Raw genomic sequence first — 22,346 nt, forward strand, 5'->3', positions numbered from 1 at the left:
CATTGGTTACTACTATATTACATACATTACTACTTCATTTTGTATCTAGATTTCTACTACTCTACTACTACATTGTGCCGATATATTCTCTGTAGTTTCATTCCTATTAGAATTGTTTACAATCTTTTATATCAATGTGTTGTAGTCTCTGCCGTGAAACCTTAATTTCCTTTCTGGGATTATTAAAATACACGTAAATTCACTCAGTTTTTTTAACACTTATTTGAGAATTAATTAAAATACACCTATTTTCACTGTTGTACTTTACCAATTATCTGGGGAATTCAGGCTAAATGAGCATCATAAGATTCGCTTTAACTGTGGTTCCGCTTTACAGTTTCTCCTTATTAAAATAAACACATTTTGTGAAGCCTTAGAATCCTTCCGACTACAAGGCAGCACCAAGAGATTACATCTACAGGAGAGTCTGGACGCGAGCAAACAACAAACCCAAACTACATCACAAGCCGAAATGCAAGTATGAAAGTATGATAAGCCATACTTCCCTCCTGATTGAAAATCAAGAAAGCAAGACAGCCAGACAGCCAGCCAGGGAAGCACTCAGGGAGACGTTGGGGCTTTTCATCACCGTAGAGAACAAACACACAAACACTCACACACACGCCTGTGTGCACCATACACACACACACACACGCACGCCTGTGCGCACCATACACACATACACACATGTCTGCGCACATACACGCACGCAAACACACATACACGCATGCACACACTTAAATGCACAAAAACATACGCACACACGAACATGCCTACGCGCACACATGCAAAAAGGCAGGCACACACACACACACACACACAAACATACGAACAAACGCACACACTTGTACACACTTACACACACACACTTCTTAGTTTTCAGCCCGACTCAAGAGCTTAATAAGCAGTTGGTCTGGCTCTCAGGCAGATGGAGCGAACACAAGTGACTGGGCGGACATTTAAGAAGTTAAAGGTTCAACTTTACAATTTTACAGATCACTCAACCTTAAAGAGAGCGCTGCTGTTGGTTATTTAATATTTTACTGAGTACACAGTCACTGCACACGCATCGTCTCAACAGGCCCAGACTAACTCCCCTCCCTCACACAGACACACACACACACACACACACACACACACACACACACACACACACACACACACACACACACACACACACACACACACACACACACACACACACACACACACATACCAATAGCAACTAGACACATAAACGCACACTGAACATACCCAAATCATCTTCACACATGCACAAACTCAGATCCATCTCCATGTCCATAATGTAATATAAAACCTCTGGGGGGATTGAAGCCATGAGCTAACGTCTGAGGTGTCATGTTACACAGCACGCTAAGATGCTAACACACTTACACACTGAGAGGGGGGAGGAGAGAGGAGAGGTGAGGAGGAGAGGAGAGGAGAGGAGAGGAGAGGAGAGGAGAGGAGAGAGGTGAGGAGGGGAGAGGAGAGGAGAGGAGATAAAGGGAGAGGAGAGAGGAGGGGAGAGGAGAGGGGAGGAGTGGAGAGGAGAGGAGGGGAGAGGAGATGAGGGGAGAGGAGAGGAGAGGAGAGGAGAGGAGAGGAGAGGAGAGGAGAGGAGAGGAGAGGAGAGGAGAGAGGAGGGGAGAGGAGAGGAGGGGAGAGGAGGCTGTTGAATGAGGAGGTGAGGTAAGGAGAGGAGGGGGAGGAGAGGAGGCTGTTGAATGAGGAGGTGAGGTAAGGAGAGGAGGGGGAGGAGAGGAGGCTGTTGAATGAGGAGGTGAGGTAAGGAGAGGAGAGGGGAGGGGAGGAGGGGAGAGGAGAGGAGAGTAGGTGGAGGAGAGGGGAGGAGAGGAGGCTGTTGAATGAGGAGGTGAGGTAAGGAGAGGAGAGGGGAGGGGAGGAGAGGGAAAGACACAAAATTGTATGATTATTAATTGCTCTAACCTTAAAACATGATTGATTTTATTGTTTGATATTTGTGGGCTTGTGTTTCTTGTTCCTTTATTCCTACCTGAAGATTCATGTTTTTATGCATGATTAGTAATTAGTTGCCTGTGTTTTAATGATTTTATCTTAACAACGTCATTAATCATCCGGGTGCTTAAAGATTCATTATGACTGGATTAAACTGCACCTTGGAGGAGAAAACAATTTAAAAGATTACCTTTAAGATTCTAATCAACTACACTACACTTCAGTTCACTACACTACACTAGATGAATGGATGGGCAGATGGATGGATGGAATGGCAACGTGTTTTTGGAAGCTATGGTTATATAGTTCAATGAATCTACATCAAATCTATTTTTTTTTGTATACACACATTTATTATGTTATGCATATTATTATGCTTCTCTTTGTGAAGTATATTTAAATCCTTGAGTTTCATTTTGTATAGCGTTGCATTCAAAACCACCGCTACGGCCCCATATCTGGTGAAACGGGGTATTGCAGCTACTGGGCTGCTGCTTCTGATTGGCTGTGGCAGGTAGCAGGTGATGTCATCCACCAGCCAACTGGTAGAGGGAACCAGGTGTGTTTATATTTACTACAGATAGAGCATGTGTGGAAGTGGATAAAGGGAGAGAGACAAAGAGAGATGGAGAGAGACAAAGAGAGATGGAGAGAGACAAAGAGAGATGGAGAGAGGGAGGTGACAGAGAGAGAGAGAGAGAGAGAGAGAGAGAGAGAGAGAGAGAGAGAGAGAGAGAGAGAGAGACGTAGAAGCGTAGGTGTAGAGAGATGTGATAGATGGGATAGAGGGGAAAGAGAGGGATGATGTAAAAGAGGAAGTCAGCAAGAAAGACAGATCTTAAGTTATAAATATAAAAAATAGATGGAAATGAATAGGCTGACAAAGAGTGAGAGAGATAATGAGAGTGAAATAGGGAGAGGAAGGGAGAGAGAGAGAGAGAGAGAGAGAGAGAGAGAGAGAGAGAGACAGAGAATCAGAGAGCGATGGAGAAATGGACTGAAGAGAGAGAATGAGAGAGAGGGGGTAGAGAAAGATAAAGAGAGAGATCAGCAGAGAGAGGGAGAGGAGAGATAGAAGAGAGAGATGGAGCTGGAGAAAGATAAAGAGAGAGCTAGAATCAGCAGAGAAAGGTACAGAAAGGGAGGAGAGAGACGGAAGTGGAGAAAGATAAAGAGAGCGATCAGCAGAGAGAGGAAGAGGAGAGTGAGGGGGAAGATAAAGATAAAGAGAGAGATAGAGGGGGGCGAGGGAGAGAGAGAGAGGGAGTTGGAGAAAGATAAAGAGAGATCTAATTAGCAGAAACAAGTACAAAGAGAGAGGAGATGGAGACGGAGGTGGAGAAAGATAAAGAGCGAAAGAATAAGCAGAGAGAAGGAGGGGAGAAAGAGGAAGTGAGTATGGCAGAGGCAGGGCAAGAGTTGAGTGGAGCTAGAAGAAGACAGAGGAAGAGAGGGGTGGAGAGATATAACAGAGAGATGAAGAGGAAGAGAAGAGATGAAGAGGAAGAGAGAGGTGGAGAGATATAACAGAGATGAAGAGGAAGAGAGAGGTGGAGAGACATAACAGAGAGATGAAGAGGAAGAGAGGGGTGGAGAGATAGAACAGAGAGATGAAGAGGAAGAGAGGGGTGGAGAGATATAACAGAGAGATGAAGAGGAAGAGAGTGGTGGAGAGACATAACAGAGAGATGAAGAGGAAGAGAGGGGTGGAGAGACATAACAGAGAGATGAAGAGGAAGAGAGGGGTGGAGAGACATAACAGAGAGATGAAGAGGAAGAGAGGGGTGGAGAGATATAACAGAGAGATGAAGAGGAAGAGAGGGGTGGAGAGATATAACAGAGAGATGAAGAGGAAGAGAGGGGTGGAGAGATATAACAGAGAGATGAAGAGGAAGAGAGAGGTGGAGAGAAGAGGAGTGAGGTCGAACAAAGAGTGTGTCGATCATGCGTGTGAGAGTGCTGTTCTCCCACTGTGTAATGGGAGAGGACAGAGGAGAGGAACGTGCACGTATGTGTGCACGCTCGCTCCTGACAAGCAGGGAGAGGACAAAGAGAAGGGCTGATAAGAAAATCAGTAAATCCACTCCCCCTCACATGCAGAAACACACATGCTTATACACACATATGCACGCACACACATGCACACACACGCACACACACACGCACACACACACACACGCACACACGTATTCATGCATTCACACACACACATGCATCACACGCATTCACGCAATCACATACCTCACCCACGTGCACACACACGCACATGCAAGACCCACACACAACCACAGATATATAAACACTAGCTGGAACACACACACACACACACACACACACACACACACACACACACACACACACACACACACACACACACACACACACACACACACACACACACACACACACACACACACACACACACACACTCGCCCACTCACACAACAAACACACATACACATGCACTTTCTGACACACGATAGCAGGTGCACACACAACCTACTCCCTCGCACCTACTATAGCGCACACCCACACACACACCCACACACACACCCCCACACACACCCCCACACACTGTAACCACACTGTAACACAGACACCGACATACAACACAAAAACACCCTAATATGCGCACACATTCATGCACCTACAGCATGTACACGAGCAGACACTCGTATTCAGAACTACACACTACACTAAAACACACTTCATAACACAGGTTCAACACACAACACAGGCACAGATCAACACACTTTCAGTGTCGCACAAACACACCTTCCCTTCTCTTGGAACACACAAAGGGCTGGTTGTGAGTGTTTACCAGCTGTAAGGTAGGGTCCCCTAGGCTGCAGGGACCTGCTCTGACCAGCAGGGGGGGCAAAACAAAGCGGCCGAGCGACGGTAAACACCCTGACAGCTTCCTGTACACTTCATCCTCATCACTATTATTTCCACCGGTCTTAAAAGCCCCCTCTGTTATCTTCATCATCCTCATCAACACCATCATGTTTACCGTGGCTGCCATCACCATCACCGACTCACCTCAGACACAAACCATGGATTTTGAGCCGCGGTCTGCTCTACTGAGTTGGTGGGTATCACCCTGCTCTTGTATACCTTGACAGGAGTACACTAGTAGTATACGTTAGTAGAACATAAGTAGTGGGAGTACCGTTCTACTACTGTATTAGCATAGTAGTTGGACTGTAGTAATAGCGTATTGTAGTAATAGTGTGAGTACAGTGGTAGTACTGTATGAGTGTACAGTAGTAGTAATGTATTAGTATAGCAGAAGTAGCACACCACCCCTTTGTCTTCAGGCTACCTTGGTTGAGGGCGGAACACAGAACACAGAACATGGAAGGTAGAACATGGTCCGTGGAATATTGAACGTGGAACGCGGCAGAGAATAGAATGTGGGCCACAGAAGGTACAGCGTGAACAGAGAGGCTGACGCCATCCACGGAAAGGGGATGTGATGACACACAGGAGAGATCAGGGCTGAGCGCTGATTATAGCCACTGTTATTTATGAAGGATTATTGTTATTAGACCTCAGCGAGCTATAAATTATGTTTCAGGAGGACCAGCATGGCTTTCCCCATATAATCAGATAATACTGAACTAGTAAATATAGATTCATCGCCTGATGTTACCGAACAGATATGCAGATGTTTTAACACAGAAGTGCCCGATTGGATGACATGTGAGCGGAACTGTGAATATTTATAGGTAAATGTAACAACAATTATATTCAGAAGCCTATGAAATAAGGGTCATCATTATCATCACCACCACCTCCGCCATCATCATCATCACCATACAAATCATCATTGTGTTCATCATCGTCATCATTTTCACCATCATCACCATCATATTCACCACCATCATCATCATCATCATCCTCATCATCCGCTTCACCCTCCTCATCCTCCAAACAAACACTCGGCTTAGTGTTCTTTGTGTTTCTGTTCCAGACGGAGACAAAGAAACATGAGTTCAGCCATCAGACAAAGAACGCCACACTGTCACCCACCTCTCACTCTCTCTCTCTCCTGTGTAACATCCAGCTCGTCCTACCTCATCTGTCTCTCTTTCCTCCCTCCCTCCTCTTCCTCTGTGTTTTGGTCTATTATACCCCTCCGGTTGGTCTCTCTCTCTCTCCATCTGTCTCTCTCTGTCTTTCTATTCGCCCTCTCCTCTCCCTGGGTGTCTGTGTTTCTCTTTGTGCGTCTGTATCTCCCTCTCTCTTCACCTCTCTCTCTGTCTGGTTTCTCTTTGTGCGTCTGTATCTCCCTCTCTCTTCAACTCTCTCTCTCTCTGTCTGGTTTCTCTTTGTGGGTCTGTATCTCCCTCTCTTCTCTCTCTTTCTGTCTCCCTTTGTCTCTCTCCCTGAGCCCTTGGTTATCTTCCTATACTGTTCCTCAGGAAGAGGTACAGTATAGAGGAACAGTAGAGTCCGGTAGAAATAGGTTTAGTAGAGGAGAAGTAGAGGTATAGTAGAAGTACTGTAGAGTACAGTACAGAAAAAAGTGGGTTATATTTCTCTCCAGTTCTCAACCAGTTAAAATGTTTGACTGAGGTGTGGTAATATGAAAGGTTAAAATAAGAGGATGATGATGATGATGACAATTCAAACTAATGGTAATACATCCTAATGATAATGGCTACGAGAACATAATAATGATAACGTTAATATAATAATGACGACTACTCTGAAGGGCTTCCAGACAGACTTTGGGAATGACTCAAGCCCTCTCATGTTTCCACCGTTGGCTCACAGCCCCCCCCCCCTCCCACATCATCACATCACATCATCACATCCCCGCCGCATCACATCCCCAACATCACATCCCCACGGCATCACATCCCCACAACACCACATCACATCCCCACAACACCACATCCCCAACAGCATTACATCCCCGCCGCATCACATCCCCGCCGCATCACATCCCCGCCGCATCACATCCCCGCCGCATCACATCCCCGCCGCATCACATCCCCGCCGCATCACATCTAGGGCTGGGACGACGCGTCGACGTAATCGACGACGTCGACGCATAAATTACGTCGACGCGAAAAATGTGCGTCGATTTAAAAAAATAAAATAAAAAAGATGGGCGGCGCCGGAGCGTAGTTGCAACGCGAGTGGCTCCTCAGACTTTCATAAGTGCAAGGCGCCACGCACTCGTTCCTCTAAAGTATGGGAATTCTTTAATGTGAAATGAAACGATTCCGTGATATGTCGTCTTTGCAAAATGGAGATGACTTTCCATTCTAGCACCACGGCAATTCACCAGCACCTGAAGAGGCGTCACCCGGTAGCAGCTGCAGATGACTGAGCACCGTAGAATTCTAAGAATGCATTACTTTGCACTTTTATTTTGGAATTTAAAGGCAATAAACATGTATTGAAATGTTAAGGAATTCAGATATGTAAATCAACATGTATAAATTGCTATTAGTCAATTAATGGGGAGATAATCGAGAATCGAATCGAATCGAATCGGACTGAAAAAATGAATCGTTAGATGAATCGATGCATCGAAAAAATAATCGCTAGATTAATCGTTTAAAAAATAATCGTTTATCCCAGCCCTAATCACATCCCCAACATCACATCCCCACGGCATCACATCCCCAACAGCATCACATCCCCACAACACCACATCCCCAACAGCATCACATCCCCATAACATCACATCCCCAACAGCATTACATCCCCGCCGCATCACATCCACAACATCACATCCCCACAACCTCACATCCCCAACAGCATCACATCCCCACAACATCACATCCCCAACAGCATCACATCCCCATAACATCACATCCCCAACAGCATTACATCCCCGCCGCATCACATCCCCGCCGCATCACATCCCCAACAGCATCACATCCCCAACATCACATCCCCACAACATCACATCCCCACAGCATCACATCCCCAACATCACATCCCCACGGCATCACATCCCCACAACACCACATCCCCGCCGCATCACATCCCCGCCACATCACATCCCCAACAGCATCACATCCCCACAACATCACATCCCCAACAGCATCACATCCCCACAACATCACATCCCCAACAGCATCACATCCCCACAACACCACATCCCCAACAGCATTACATCCCCGCCGCATCACATCCCCGCCACATCACATCCCCAACAGCATCACATCCCCAACATCACATCCCCACGGCATCACATCCCCACAACACCACATCACATCCCCACAACACCACATCACATCCCCACAACATCACATCCCCAACAGCATTACATCCCCGCCGCATCACATCCCCGCCACATCACATCCCCAACAGCATCACATCCCCAACATCACATCCCCACGGCATCACATCCCCACAACACCACATCACATCCCCACAACACCACATCCCCAACAGCATTACATCCCCGCCGCATCACATCCCCGCCGCATCACATCCCCAACAGCATCACATCCACAACATCACATCCCCACAACATCACATCCCCAACAGCATCACATCCCCACAACATCACATCCCCAACAGCATCACATCCCCACAACATCACATCCCCAACAGCATTACATCCCCGCCGCATCACATCCCCGCCGCATCACATCCCCAACAGCATCACATCCCCAACATCACATCCCCACGGCATCACATCCCCACAACACCACATCACATCCCCACAACACCACATCCCCAACAGCATTACATCCACAACAGCATCACATCCCCACAGCATCACATCTCCACAGCATCACATCTCCACAGCATCACATCTCCACAGCATCACATCCCCACAGCATCACATCCCCGCCGCATCACACCCCCAACAGCATCACATCCCCAACATCACATCTCCACAGCATCACATCCCCAACATCACATCCCCACAGAATCACATCCCCAACAGCATCACATCCCCACAGCGTCACATCCCCAACGCGTCACATCCCCAACAGCCCCCCCACGAGGCTCAGGCCTGCTACCTCTGGAGCCACAGTCTGTAGTCGATACGAATCAATGAATGGACCAAACTAGTCGTATATGTGTAGTAGAAAGATGTGTCGATTCTAATTAAAGGGGCCCATTACACACATCCTCTGCGAGACGCTAGGTGTGACGATTAGCTGCGACGTGGATCCGCCATTGTAAAAATCATCCCCATTCACCCCCACTTGTGATGGCAGTCAAGGGTGAAATGGTTATCCCAGATGCATAGATGGGTAGACGGGCCAAGCACCTCGCTGGACGTTGAGGATGTCATAGGCCGGTCGGCTCAGCCCCCGATGGCTCGTCAACATCAGGACCGGTGGATCCTGTAATAAACGGACCGAGCTAGAGCTACTGCTGACATCAGCGGTTCTGTCGGGCGGCCTACTATTAAAGTCCACAGAGGAGACGCAGTATCAGGGAAGAACACACGTTCATCCAAACCTTCTATCGGACGCACGCACACACACACACACACAGACACACACCTGCACACACACCTGTCCTGCACACAAAAAAACACACTTGCACACGCACACACCTGCATACAAAAACTCACACACCTGCGCACAGACTCAGTGTCTGTTTGCACCCTGAGGGCTGATTCTGAGCCGTGCGTCTGAAGAGCTCGCTGCCCGTAAATAAAGCTGCTGATCTTGCATAATATTAGAAACGCATTGCATATGTGTACAACGTGTACCCGTTTTTCTGTCATGCGCGTACACACACACACACACACACACGCACACACAAACACGCACACAACAACCCACACATGTGCTTTGGACGAGGCAAAGTGGGACAGATTCCACAACCTGCACTGCTCTCAACTGCTAGACTCTGGCTCGTTCATTCAAACTCAACAGAATATTAAGAATATTCCACAGAATGTTCCACAGAATGTTCCAACCAATGTTCCACTGAATGTTCCACAGAATGTTTAACTGAATGTTCCTCAGAATGTTCCACAGAATATTCCTGTTTCAACTGATATTCACGACGTTGACTGTAGACCTCATCTTCCTCAGGAGGTGAAGGAGCGATGAAGCTCCTTCGCTCAGGTTACCAGCAGGTGTGCCCTCACAAATGGAACGTTCTATCAGGAAAACATCTGGAGAACAAAGAGTAGCTGGAGCGGCATTCTGATTGGATGGCACCTGGGTTTCACATTCCAGCTGTGTAATACAAAGACACATATGGAGAAGTTCACCGCGCGCACGCACACACACACAGACAATGAAGTCGTGTGCGTAGCACGGCAATGTCACCATCGCTCGTCAATGTCACATTGTATATTGCGTTGACGATAAATAACACGGAATAATGTCAAGAGCAAAGGACAGCTGGAGCCACAGCTGTCCGTCAATACCGCACCGATCGATCCATTTCCCATTGATCTGTCATTCAAGAACAATGGACCACAACCAGGTCAACAAACTAATTATTTATCTTGTCGTTGGCGTAATAGTAGTCGTACACACACACACACACGCACACACACACACACACACACACACACACACACACACTGCAGACACAAATAGGATTATTGCAGTACCGGTAATTGCATTCATTTTCACAACATCACAACAACATTACAACATGTTTGATCAATGAGAATGATCTTTCTCTGTGTTTTTGTACAAGGACGTACTCTGACTTTACCACCACAGCAATGTATTTCAAGATCAATACATAAACCCGATAAAAAACGATTTGCACTTAGAACACCCTCCTGTCTACCGGAACCGCACGGTGAATAAAGTCCGTCAGGAAGTGGGAACACCTCTTCCACAGGAAACTGCAAGAGAACCCTGTTTGTCTTGTTTGCCGAGATGTGAGCCACTACATGGAAAGCTCTCTGGACAAATGTGTTGTTTTGTAGCCTTGAAGAATCCCAAACACCATGACTCACTGAGAGGACTGAGTGCGCCCAGAGTGCACGCTCTCTCCACGCTCAGCCCACTAACACAGACGCCAGAGATACAAATCCCCCAACACACTCCAAGGCTGAGACCGCAGGATGGGCACAGCAGCCAATGGAAGACCCGCGGTTTAGTGTTTGGTGGTTATCTAGTCATTTTTAGCAGAAGCCTTTGTCCAAAGTGGCTTACAGTGGATTCAGACGGTCTTGTTCGGCTATTAGCTGAGGATTGTTTAGGAGCTTATCTTGAATAAAGCCCAATGCACCTGTAACCTGTCCCCAGGTACCTTCGTGTTTATGATGACAAACACACTCTTTATATAGGCCTGGGGAGAATGTAGTTGTCTGAAGTGTAGAAGGCTATAACGGCTGTTAATATAGTGGAAACGCTCCTATAAGTGTATAAATATAGTGTGACAGTTGACATGTGTATTTAAGGAGTGATTTGACGTTTGAAGGGACATCTGTTGTAGGAATAAGGTCCAGAGGCAGTAAACGCAGCATGGAGAATGCTGAGTTATTTGTGTGCCACTGGTGTGGGCACAGCATCGCTCTGGACTCAATTAATTAATTAAATATATTTCAACCTGCTTTCCTAACAGGTTGCAATCAAGGCTACACAGGCGAACATTTTCCTAGTCCACCATGGCAGGTGCAATACAGCATTGATAACAAACATCAGGAGTATAGGTAACGAGACACTTTTGACAAACAAATGGATCCTATTGGGATCCTATAATGGGTCATTGGATATCCCAAAGACACTCGGCCACGAACAAACACAGCCGAAAAAAATCCACAATAACGCAGTTGCATAATCTCCCCTCTCGAGTCGCACAGCGTGCCGAGTTAAAACAAAGAAGTTTGGTCCCGATTTCCATTTCCTTTGTGTGTAAAACAGCGACCCAACACGTGTCAACACCGCGGCCGCGGACCCGTCGACGGTAAAGAGACGCCGTCGGAGCGCAGTTGGATTGTTTTATTTAACAGTGTTTGTATTTTTAATGTGTTTAAGCCGCTTTTTCCACATTCTTCTTTCCTCCCATCTGTCTTTCTTTCTACGACCGCCTGCCATGCAGATTAATTATGGAGGGAGAGCTATATTTGGAGAGCGAGAGAGGGCTAGAGAGAGGGCTAGAGAGAGAGAGAAAGAGAGATAGAGTTGGGATGTGGATGTTCTAGGCCTTCAACAAAGCACTACTTTGCAGTAAGGATATCGGTTTTGTTGTGCCTCGCGTGCTGATGGCGAGGCTGTTATCAATCAAATGGATCCCACATGTTGCCAAGTCTCTCTCTCTCTCTCTCTCTCTCTCTCTCTCTCTCTCTCGCTCTCTCTCTCGCTCTCTCTCTCTCTCTCTCTCACACATCACCCGGCTGTTGTTGTTGTTGCTCTCTTCAGACACTCACTCAAAGCACATGGGTTTACGTAGTGCCTAAAACTCAGTTTCTTTAGGATAAACGTATCCCTTAATGATTTGCATTAATAGCAGCAGGCCGACTCTTTGCAGACGGTATACATGTTGTCTGACTGAACGGACATCCCGCCGCCTTCTCACCGACCACCGCTAGAGCAGATGTTTTTTTCCCCCTCTCAAACGTCCAATCAATGGAGAATGCGTTGGATGTGCTCGGGGTTCCGGGTTGTTAGTCTCGGGAAGAGAGGCTGTTAGCCCCGGGAGGAGAGACATGGCAGCCGGAGCGAATAAAACTCAACCGGTGCTGTTAAAGTCAACGGGCCGTGAAGCCACCTTTGTTCCTAAAATATAAATTCAGCGGATAACCACGGACAACCCAACCCTGGCCATGCGTTTATTAAATGACTAGAATGACGCAAATCTCTTGTGTTGTGTTGTGTTTGTTGACTGACTCTATTACTTTACTCATGTTTTTACTAGTTTGTTTTCAAGAGGCTGGATGTCACTTTACAGGGCAGCGGGAGCGCGCGGGGATCATAGACAAGCGAGTTCCTGAGCGCAAGACGGCCGTTAACCGGGCGCCGTGTGCAGGTGGAACGGGGTCGCGTGCTCCCCTAGATCCTCGCCGTGCCGTGGAGGGGGGGGGGGGGGGGGGGGGAGTAGCGAGGCACGCGAGGGAACTAAGAAGTCCCGAGCGCGGGACGAACCGCTCACAGCCACAGGAGGAGCGGCGCGCGACTCCCGTTCCGTCTGCAAGCACTGGGCGGGAAATGAAAACCCCTACGCGCGGTTATTTCCCAACGTTCCCATCGTCTCGCGAAACAAGAGTCAACAACAATACGCGCAAAACACTTAAACCCGTATTTTTTTCGCGCTGTAAACGAGAATAACAGGCACTCTTACCTCGACGATGAGCGTCTTGTCGTCCCCGGAGACGCACACTACCCAGAAGAGGAGGTGGAAGTAGCAGGTCTTCCAGCACAGCCCCGGGAGCCCCGCTTTCCGCTTCCCTCTCCTAACTCCACCGTCCGCCATGACTGCCACCCCCAAATCCCCCCGCTCCACACACACACACACACACACACACACACACACACACACACACACACACACACACACACACACACACACACACACACACACACACACACACACACACACACACACACACACACACCAAACACACACACCAAACACTCCTCCTTTTGTGATTTCCACGCTCCCGTTTTCGCGCTACTCAAAGCCGCCTTGTTGTTACCGGAGAAAACGGTCCGACCGCGACCGTGCCTTCGCCATCCCGGGTGCTTCGGTGCTTTCTCCGGTTCAAGCAGAAAAACCAACCTTGTGTTTTGCTACACTTGACAAGTCCTCATTGCGCAGACTCTGTTCGCTACCCGCCGGGGGGTAGCGTAGCTCTTTGAGCAGGTTGACGGTCGTTCCGCGCAGGTGTCGTTGGAGATGAAGCGCGAGGCGGAGGGATGGAGGTATTTATGAGAGGTGCTGAGGCGCAGTACCGCTTTCCACCGTGGTGTGTACCGGGGCGCCAGAGAGACGCAAGGAAACAGGAGCCTCCTCCTTGGTCCCTCGCTTTCGGTCTCTCTCTTCTTTGTTTCTGTTTCTCTCTCCCTCTCATTCGCTTAGAAAACACACACACACACACACACACACACACACACACACACACACATATATAAAGTACAAGCTATCAGCACGGTTGAGTTTGTTTGTAAAGATGAAAATAATAACATTAATAAATACAGTATGTTTGTTTGTGTGTGTGTGTGTGTGTGTGTGTGTGTGTGTGTGCGCGCGCATTTGCTTGTGTGCGTCTGTGTGTTTCTGTTGAAACATACTGATCTAAAGAAATGTTATCAAAGGGGTAGTTCGGAATTTTGGACATAGGGCCAGGCTGATTCCCAAGTGAGCATTGGTATTCTATATCACTGGAGACAGTTTAACACATTTCATACAGTCCTTCTAGTTGCAGAGTTCGCTCGTGCTAGGCTAGCGCACGTCAACGGGCAATGCTAGCCTGCTATTAAAAACAGTCTTACCCACTCCACAGTACACCCGAGGTAAATCAATTATAACAACAGACTATAAATCTAAATGTCTGTTTATAGAATAATGTTAGAAATAAAACCAACCTTGCATTGCATTGCATTTTGAGGGAATTGCGGGGTCTCAGCAGCAGTGTTTATATTCCTGTACGTAGGCTACGGCAGCGGCGGACTGATACCTAGGTTACCTGCCGCTGTCATTGCTACAAACGCAGAGTACAGTGAACGAAGGCATTCTATAAGCGTATTCAATTAACAAGATATGCCCACGTTTGGAGGAGTTAGCGATGCATCTGCTTTTGAAGACGATTATGAGGAATTTGTTGTATCCAACGAACCGTGCATGTACGAGCCGGTGTTTTGATGTCCAAGCCAGCAGCAACAAGCCACAGTTGAGTCCTTTCTGGATCTCGCACTGGAAATTGGTGGAAACTTTGTGGTGCCCATCTGTACCGTTTATTTCTACAATTTCTAAAAGCACACTGAACCATCATGTTGCCTAGTCGTTCAATTGCGCTTCTGTCCCACGCTCCTCTGTTTACGTTCTTCTGTCGTGATTCGGTTACAAACCTAACCAGCGCATTGTAAAATTCCGCTTCTGCTGAGAAAGTAGTCCCTCGATGATTCATGCGATGCAAGGTTAGTTTTATTTCTAACATTATTCTATCAACACAGACATTTAAATCTATAGTCTGGCGTTATAATTGATTTACCTCGGGTGTACTGTGGAGTGGGTAAGACTGTTTTTAATAGCAGGCTAGCATTGCCCGTTGCCGTGCGCTAGCCTAGCAGAGCGAACTCTGCAACTAGAAGGACTGAATGAAATGTGTTGAAAACTGTCTCCAGTGATATAGAATACCAATGCTCACTTGGGAATCAGGCCCTATGTCCAAAATTCCGAACTACCCCTTTAAGAGAGATTGCACATCCACAAAATATAAATATGAATAAACCATCCCTTAATCCCCCTGCAGGATATTAAACGTAATAGTGAGAGGTTAATATCGATGATAAGCCTGGAGCCTCAGAATTCCTAAAAATATTTGACAGAAATGAGAAATTGTGAAATTGAGGAGATGTTGATGTTAGTCACCTACTTCCAAAGGCGTTTGAATAATGAACGAGCTGCTATCGATTGATACTGCAATGATGTTCCACGCCTTACTATTCCAGTCACAGAGGATTTAGCAAAGATTTGAAATGTCAAAACAGGAGAACAACAAAATATGACTGATGACGAAGAAATGAGAAGAGGAGGAGGATGGGAGGAGATAGGAGGATAGGAGGGAGGAGAGGAGGAGAGGAGGGAGGAGGTAGGAGGAGAGGAGGGAGGAGGTAGGAGGATAGGAGGGAGGAGAGGAGGAGAGGAGGAGATGAGAAGATGAGAGAGGAAGAGTGGAGGCGATAAGGTTGAAACGAGAGAGAAGGTGGTAGGAGATGAGGACGAGGGTATAGGAGAGGAGGGAGGGAGGCAAGGAGCTTGGATCCTTGCGATGTGATCATGGCTTGGATCAGTTCCACTTATCTTAGTCTCTCACACTCATCCTCGTTTTATCTGAAACCGTCTGTCTGCCTGTCCTTCTGTCAGTCTGTCTGTCTCACTCTCAGGCTCTCTTTATATCTGTCCATCTGTCTCTATGTCTGTCTTTCTATTTGTCTCTGTCTATCCGTCTGTCCGTCTCGCTGGCTCTCTGTCTATCTGTCTCTCTCTGTGTCCGTCTGTCTGTCTCTCTGTATGTCTGACAATCGCTGTCTCTCCATCTCCTTGTCCAGTCTAGAATCAGGGTTGGGTTTCGTGTACTTCAACTGAATTGGATCTGATTTGATAAACGGCCTTTTGAGATTCTGATAAAAGGTATTAAAAAATCACCCTGACTGGAACCCATCTCACCTGATCCCCCTAGATATATCTCCCTCCATCACCCTCTCACCCTCTCACCCTCCCTCCATCACCCTCTCACCCTCTCACCCTTCCTCCATCACCCTCTCACCCTTCCTCCATCACCCTCTCACCCTCTCACCCTCCCTCCATCACCCTCTCACCCTCTCACCCTCTCACCCTCTCACCCTCTCACCCTTCCTCCATCACCCTCTCACCCTCTCACCCTTCCTCCATCACCCTCTCACCCTCTCACCCTTCCTCCATCACCCTCTCACCCTCTCACCCTTCCTCCATCACCCTCTCACCCTTCCTCCATCACCCTCTCACCCTTCCTCCATCACCCTCTCACCCTTCCTCCATCACCCTCTCACCCTTCCTCCATCACCCTCTCACCCTTCCTCCATCACCCTCTCACCCTTCCTCCATCACCCTCTCACCCTCGCTCTCTCTCCCTCACACAATACCGTACCAATACTATACCATGCAATAATATAATGTATTATACTAACTACACCATAATACACCATACCATGCTACACCATAACATACCATAACAGACTATACTATACAATACAATACTATACCATGCTATACCAAACAATACCATACCTTACTATAACATACCATACTATACCTTATATACCATACCATAAAAACTCCCCTCCGCTCCACCATGCTATTCCATTCTACACCATGCTAACTGTAGCATACTACACTACACTATACTATACCATACACTACCGCACCACACAATATCATAAATATCATTTATGAACAGACCCATCTCTAAACTAGGTCAACACATGGAGAATGGTTGAAATGGACCAACATTATGCAACATACTTACTAATAGACAGACCTTCTCTCAAACACACAAACACACGCGCACACACAAATCCACGCACACACAAACACTAGCATGTGGGCACACACAATCACACTACCCACATACTCAGAGACAACAGCCAACTATAGTTCTTTCTTACCCACAATCCTCTCTGATTCTTATGGCTGCAAGTCAGTCAAGTAAACAGCCATCTGAGAGAGGGCGGGAAATCTGCGTCCAACATTTCTCTCTCTCTCTCTCTCTCTCTCTCTCTCTCTCTCTCTCTCTCTCTCTCTCTCTCTCTCTCTCTCTCTCTCTCTCTCTCTCTCTCTCTCTCTCTCTCTCTCTCTCTCTCTCTCTCTCTCTCTCTCTCTCTTGTCTCCTTCCCTCCTCTGTCCTTCCCTCCTCCTCTTCCTCCTGTCTCGTCTGCTGTCTCTGTTCTAAATGTTGTCCTCCATCTTACATTTGATGCCAGTTCTTTCTCTCCTGTATCATGTACTCGTTTTGAACCACCAGATGTCCCACGCACACGCACACATACACACACGCACCCACACACACACACGCAGACGCAAAGACACTCACACACACACATACTCCAACACACACATCTGCGTTTCTCACTTCCTTCTCAGCTGTGAGATCAACAAGTCATCCTGTCCTCCCGGCTCCTCCTGCCTACTACAGCCTGTTGGCTCCTGCTCCCTGGCTCCTCTCCTCCTCTCCTCTCCTCACACCTCCCCTCCTCTCCTCATCTCCTCTCCTGCTCCCCGGCTCCTCTCCTCATCCTCTCCATTCCTTTTCTCCCCCAACTCTTCTCTCTTCTTTTCTCCCCAAAACCTTTCTTCTCCTCTCCTCTCCTCTCCTTTTCCTTTCTCACCAGACCCTCCCCTCTCCCCTCCCCTCCCCTCCCCTCCAACGATGGCTGCCTCACACCTCCCTCTCCCACTTGTTGGCTTCCAACAGCCGCTACCATTTCTAAGTCCGGACCCACTTTCCTCCTCCCTGGGAACCCGTCGGCTGCGTGTCATGGTGAGAAGACGAAACAGCTCTCCCGTGTGGTGCAACCAGGTATAGCCTGCACAATCGCAGGGTCGCTACGCAAAATATATAAAACAGAAAACAAATCTTTCGTTTCTGTAAAAAACTAAATTATTCACTACCAAGGCCGATATGCTCCTGTGTAGTTTGTAGTAGAAGTGACATTCTTATGTGTGTGTGTCTGTGTAAATTACTAGGCCTATATGTTACTTATTGTGTTGTTATTGATCATGCACAAGTATTTTCGCAGACCACAGTGCAAGTATGTTTGTGTGGCGTTGTGGGGCGTGAGCAGCAGGAGCTGTACGAATCAATTCACAGGATGAGTCACCACTCACCTTCTACGTCCGTCAGCAATGCATTTGTGCGCGTGCGCGTGTGTGTTCGTGTGTGTGTGTGTGTGTGTGTGTGTGTTTCTGAATTGTTTTCCTGATCTCTTAATGAATAAATGCCTTGGCAAAGGACGACAGTATGATTTTCTACAAAATAATTAAAATAAGTACATGAGACGAAATTATTATTATTATTATTACAATTATTATTATTATGGGTTCAATGACATAAAAGACTCGATACAAGGAACCTGTGAAGTGGAGATCTGTTTCCATTGGTTTAGCTGTACTGTACATGGCTGCGGGCTCGCCCTGGACAGCTCGGTATAAAAGTCATCTCAGCGGTCTCCCTGCTGATTAATTGGTCCGTGCTGTGTTGGCGGACTGCCCCTGGCTGGGCTTTCAACGGTCCGACCGCCAGCCCCAACACACGCTCCGTTGGTGACCCCTTGCGGTAGTCAGGGGGACTAGCCCAAACTACCGTGTACTTTGAGTTGAGAAGGCGAAGTGAAGAACTTATTAACATTCTTCTGATTGATGAAGATATACCGACACGGATAGGAGTTTAAGGAGATGATGGTAAAAATATTTAATCAAGCAGATATATGAGTAGGACGGACGATTTCTGTCAACTTTGTGGTAGGCCTACGCGAAAAATATGATCTCCTATTTAAGAGGGCAACTCTTATTTCCCCAAATGAGACCAATACGTAGAGTAGCAATTCAAAGAATGCTATATACAGTATGTATTCCAACTTAAAGACTCCGTTTTGTCCTGTAGTTAGTAATTTAACCACAAGGGGGCACTGGTACCTGCTTTAACACATCATTTACACCGACATAGATCGAGACAGAACGATATATAATCTGTGAAATGACTGCTAGAGATCGCAAGCAGATACTTCATGGATATAATTTTTACATTGCGAAATGTGTTTTTGGAAATGTGCGGTTGACTTTGGTTTCTGTCATGAACGTTCCTGAAGGCGGGTGACGGGGTCAGCCCCACGCCGCAAGAGACCAACGCATTCCAACACACGGTAGTCAGCGCGTCCACTCTGCATCGGAAGGAGATCACCAAGGCAATGAGATGATGATCATCGGACAGGTTATCACAGGCCTGCGACCGCAAATGATACCCAATTTTTTTTCTGTCAGAGCGTGGGATTTATTGATTGCTTCCGGGATTCAGGGAGCATTTTAGAATAATAGGTCCAATTTATTTTGGGAAAAATGTGACACTGTTATCTAAAGCGACTTACATTGAATCGTTTTCTCGTTAAGAAACATGTGCCTTATGAGCACTCGACGGTAGCCGTGAGGGAATCTTGCTCATGGGCCCGCCTACAGGTGAACCTGGGTAACCTGAAGGAGCTTTAACCCACAACCTCTAGGTTGGGAGTCCAACGCCCTGACCACTGACTGGACTGGCCGGCCCAATCCTCATACACTGAAATAGGCCACCAGTTAGAGTTCAGGTGCCTTGCTCATAGGAACCTCATCCCGTTAGCCAAGAGGGATTTGAACCAGCAACCTTCAGGGTGGACAAGGTTCTTCTCTGCCACGTGCTGAACTGCGCATAGACAGTGCATTCCGTTTGTGTTCTGAGTTCTAGTGTGACAGTCAGCACCTGGTTTACTCTACTCTGTGGAGAACTGTTCAGACTGGATCCACATGTTGATGGCAGAGTTAAGACCTGAGACCAAACCAGCGACCAGCTCTGCCTCACATTCCAGGGAACAATAGAACAGACATGATGGTGACCACAAAGGCATACATATACTGTACACGCACGCGCGCACACACACACACACACACACAGACACACACACACACACACACACAGGCCTATACATACACAGACATACTCAGACATACACACACACTCATACAGTATGCATATACATGCACAGACACACACAAAGACCTATACACAAACACACTCACACAGGAACACAGTATGAGAACACACACACATGCAAGCAGCAGGGAGAAAATAGCCCTTTGACAGAGACAGGAAGAGAGTTGCATCCTGAAGATAACATGAAGGACGTCAACCATCACCCGCTCAGATCCAACATGGACGACCGGATCAGATCCAACATGGACGACCGGATCAGATCCAACATGGACGTCCGGATCAGATCCAACATGGACGACCGGATCAGATCCAACATGGACGACCGGATCAGATCCAACATGGACGACCGGATCAGATCCAACATTGATAATCACATCTCCTGACAAGACAGCCTGCCTTTATTTGGGATTTTTGGTGAGGGGGGGGGGGTTACGGGGATGAAGACTGAAACCTGAGCGCGTGAGCTACTGTTACACTGTCTGACCCACAAACCCCTACTATAGCAACACTCACGTTACCACGGAGACCAGGGTGTCTTCATAGATCTCAGGCATGCTCACTCACTCTCTCATCATTTCTCCCTCACTCACAAACAAACTCGCTCTCTCATCCACTCCTTAACTCACTCCCTCGATCACATCCCATCTCTCTCACTCTCTCAACCACTTCTTCACATACCAACTCCCAACCTCACTCATTAATTCAGTCCCCCACCCACTCACTCTCTCAGGGACAAACTCACTCTTATACTCGTTCAAACAGCGCAACACATACAGCCCCAGTATGCACATAAATAACACAAACAGCGGGTCAATGCAGCCTTCAGATTCCTTCCCAAACTACTGGGAATGCAACAATTACCCTAAAGACGTCCTTATCGATTTGAGTGTGATGAGACGTTAGAAACCGTTTCGAAAATCGGCCACTTCCAGTGTTTTAGTTTAGTATTACGGATAGATGAGCAACGTTTGCTAATAATGGCTAATCACACTCTCCCCTGGGGGTATGATGTACAGTCACTGTCATTGTCTCCATTCCTTCTAACCCATGTCTATTAACATACCTCCAGTGGTGTCATTACCAAAACAACAACACAACAAACCTAACTCGTTTCAAACCCGTCTGCGTGGAGATGGGTCATTTGATGCGCTCTCTCGCTGAGCAATCAGAGGCCGCTCTACTGGGTATGATTCAGAGGCCTCTCTACTGGGTTGGAAACGGGATTCTCTACTGGGTAGGAAACAGAGGCCTCTCTACTGGGTATGATTCAGAGGATTCTCTGCTGGGTAGGAAACAGGCCTCTACTGGGTATGATTCAGAGGATTCTCTGCTGGGTAGGAAACAGAGGCCTCTCTACTGGGTATGATTCAGAGGATTCTCTGCTGGGTAGGAATCCCGTTGAGGGAGGATCTGCTACCCTTTAGCAGACAACCGTAACAACATGTGGTGAAACTGAAACCAGGCCGAGCTAAACCACAGAGCGGGAGTCACCACTGCAGCCCGACGGATGAATAAAACATTTCCTCTGTGGAACTCTAGAACGCCAGGCCTCTGGTCAGGGACTTCCTGGGGAGGTTGTTGACAATAGAGCATTTCAGGAGACGAGGGTAGAAGTTGCTTTTTGATGTACCAGATGTTCTGGATCAGACCCAATAAATCAGGAATATAAAATAGCCGTTTCATTTTGTTGAACTAATATCATCAGCATAACCAACAGCTTCAACTCATCACAACCACCAACATTTTCACCATCATTAACAACCTCATCATCACCCCCATCGTCATTATCACCGTTGACTATCACCATCACAGCTAACATCCTCTCCACCTCCAACACCATTATTGCCACCATCTTCATCATCACCATCCCCGCCACTATCGTCACCTCCGCTATTCTCATCATCATCAGCAGCATTCTCATCCTCAATACCATCATCGTCATCACTATCATAACTGGCACCATCACCATCACCACCACCGCCCCCTTCCTCATATTCACACCACTAATTCAGAGGTACAGGTA

The 22,346-nt window shown here is 47.3% G+C and overlaps 1 protein-coding gene and 1 long non-coding RNA gene across 2 annotated transcripts in view; both read right to left on the reverse strand.

Annotated features, from left to right (window-relative positions):
* The window catches only part of mmp24 (matrix metallopeptidase 24), a 33,351-nt gene extending 19,846 nt beyond the window's left edge, over positions 1–13,505 (reverse strand). The window contains exon 1 of the mRNA XM_060070471.1: positions 13,225–13,505. Within this exon, the coding sequence (XP_059926454.1) occupies positions 13,225–13,356 (132 nt within the window). The 5' untranslated portion in view covers positions 13,357–13,505. The remainder of the gene's footprint in view (positions 1–13,224) is intronic.
* LOC132471299 (uncharacterized) overlaps positions 1–14,105 on the reverse strand; it is a 48,817-nt gene extending 34,712 nt beyond the window's left edge. Inside the window, exon 1 of the long non-coding RNA XR_009528822.1 lies at positions 13,499–14,105. This is a non-coding gene — a long non-coding RNA (uncharacterized LOC132471299). The remainder of the gene's footprint in view (positions 1–13,498) is intronic.
* Positions 14,106–22,346: the final 8,241 nt, after the last annotated feature.

The sequence above is a fragment of the Gadus macrocephalus genome, chromosome 13 (assembly GCF_031168955.1).
Source record: "Gadus macrocephalus chromosome 13, ASM3116895v1".
In the NCBI taxonomy this organism is placed as follows: Eukaryota; Metazoa; Chordata; class Actinopteri; order Gadiformes; family Gadidae; genus Gadus; species Gadus macrocephalus.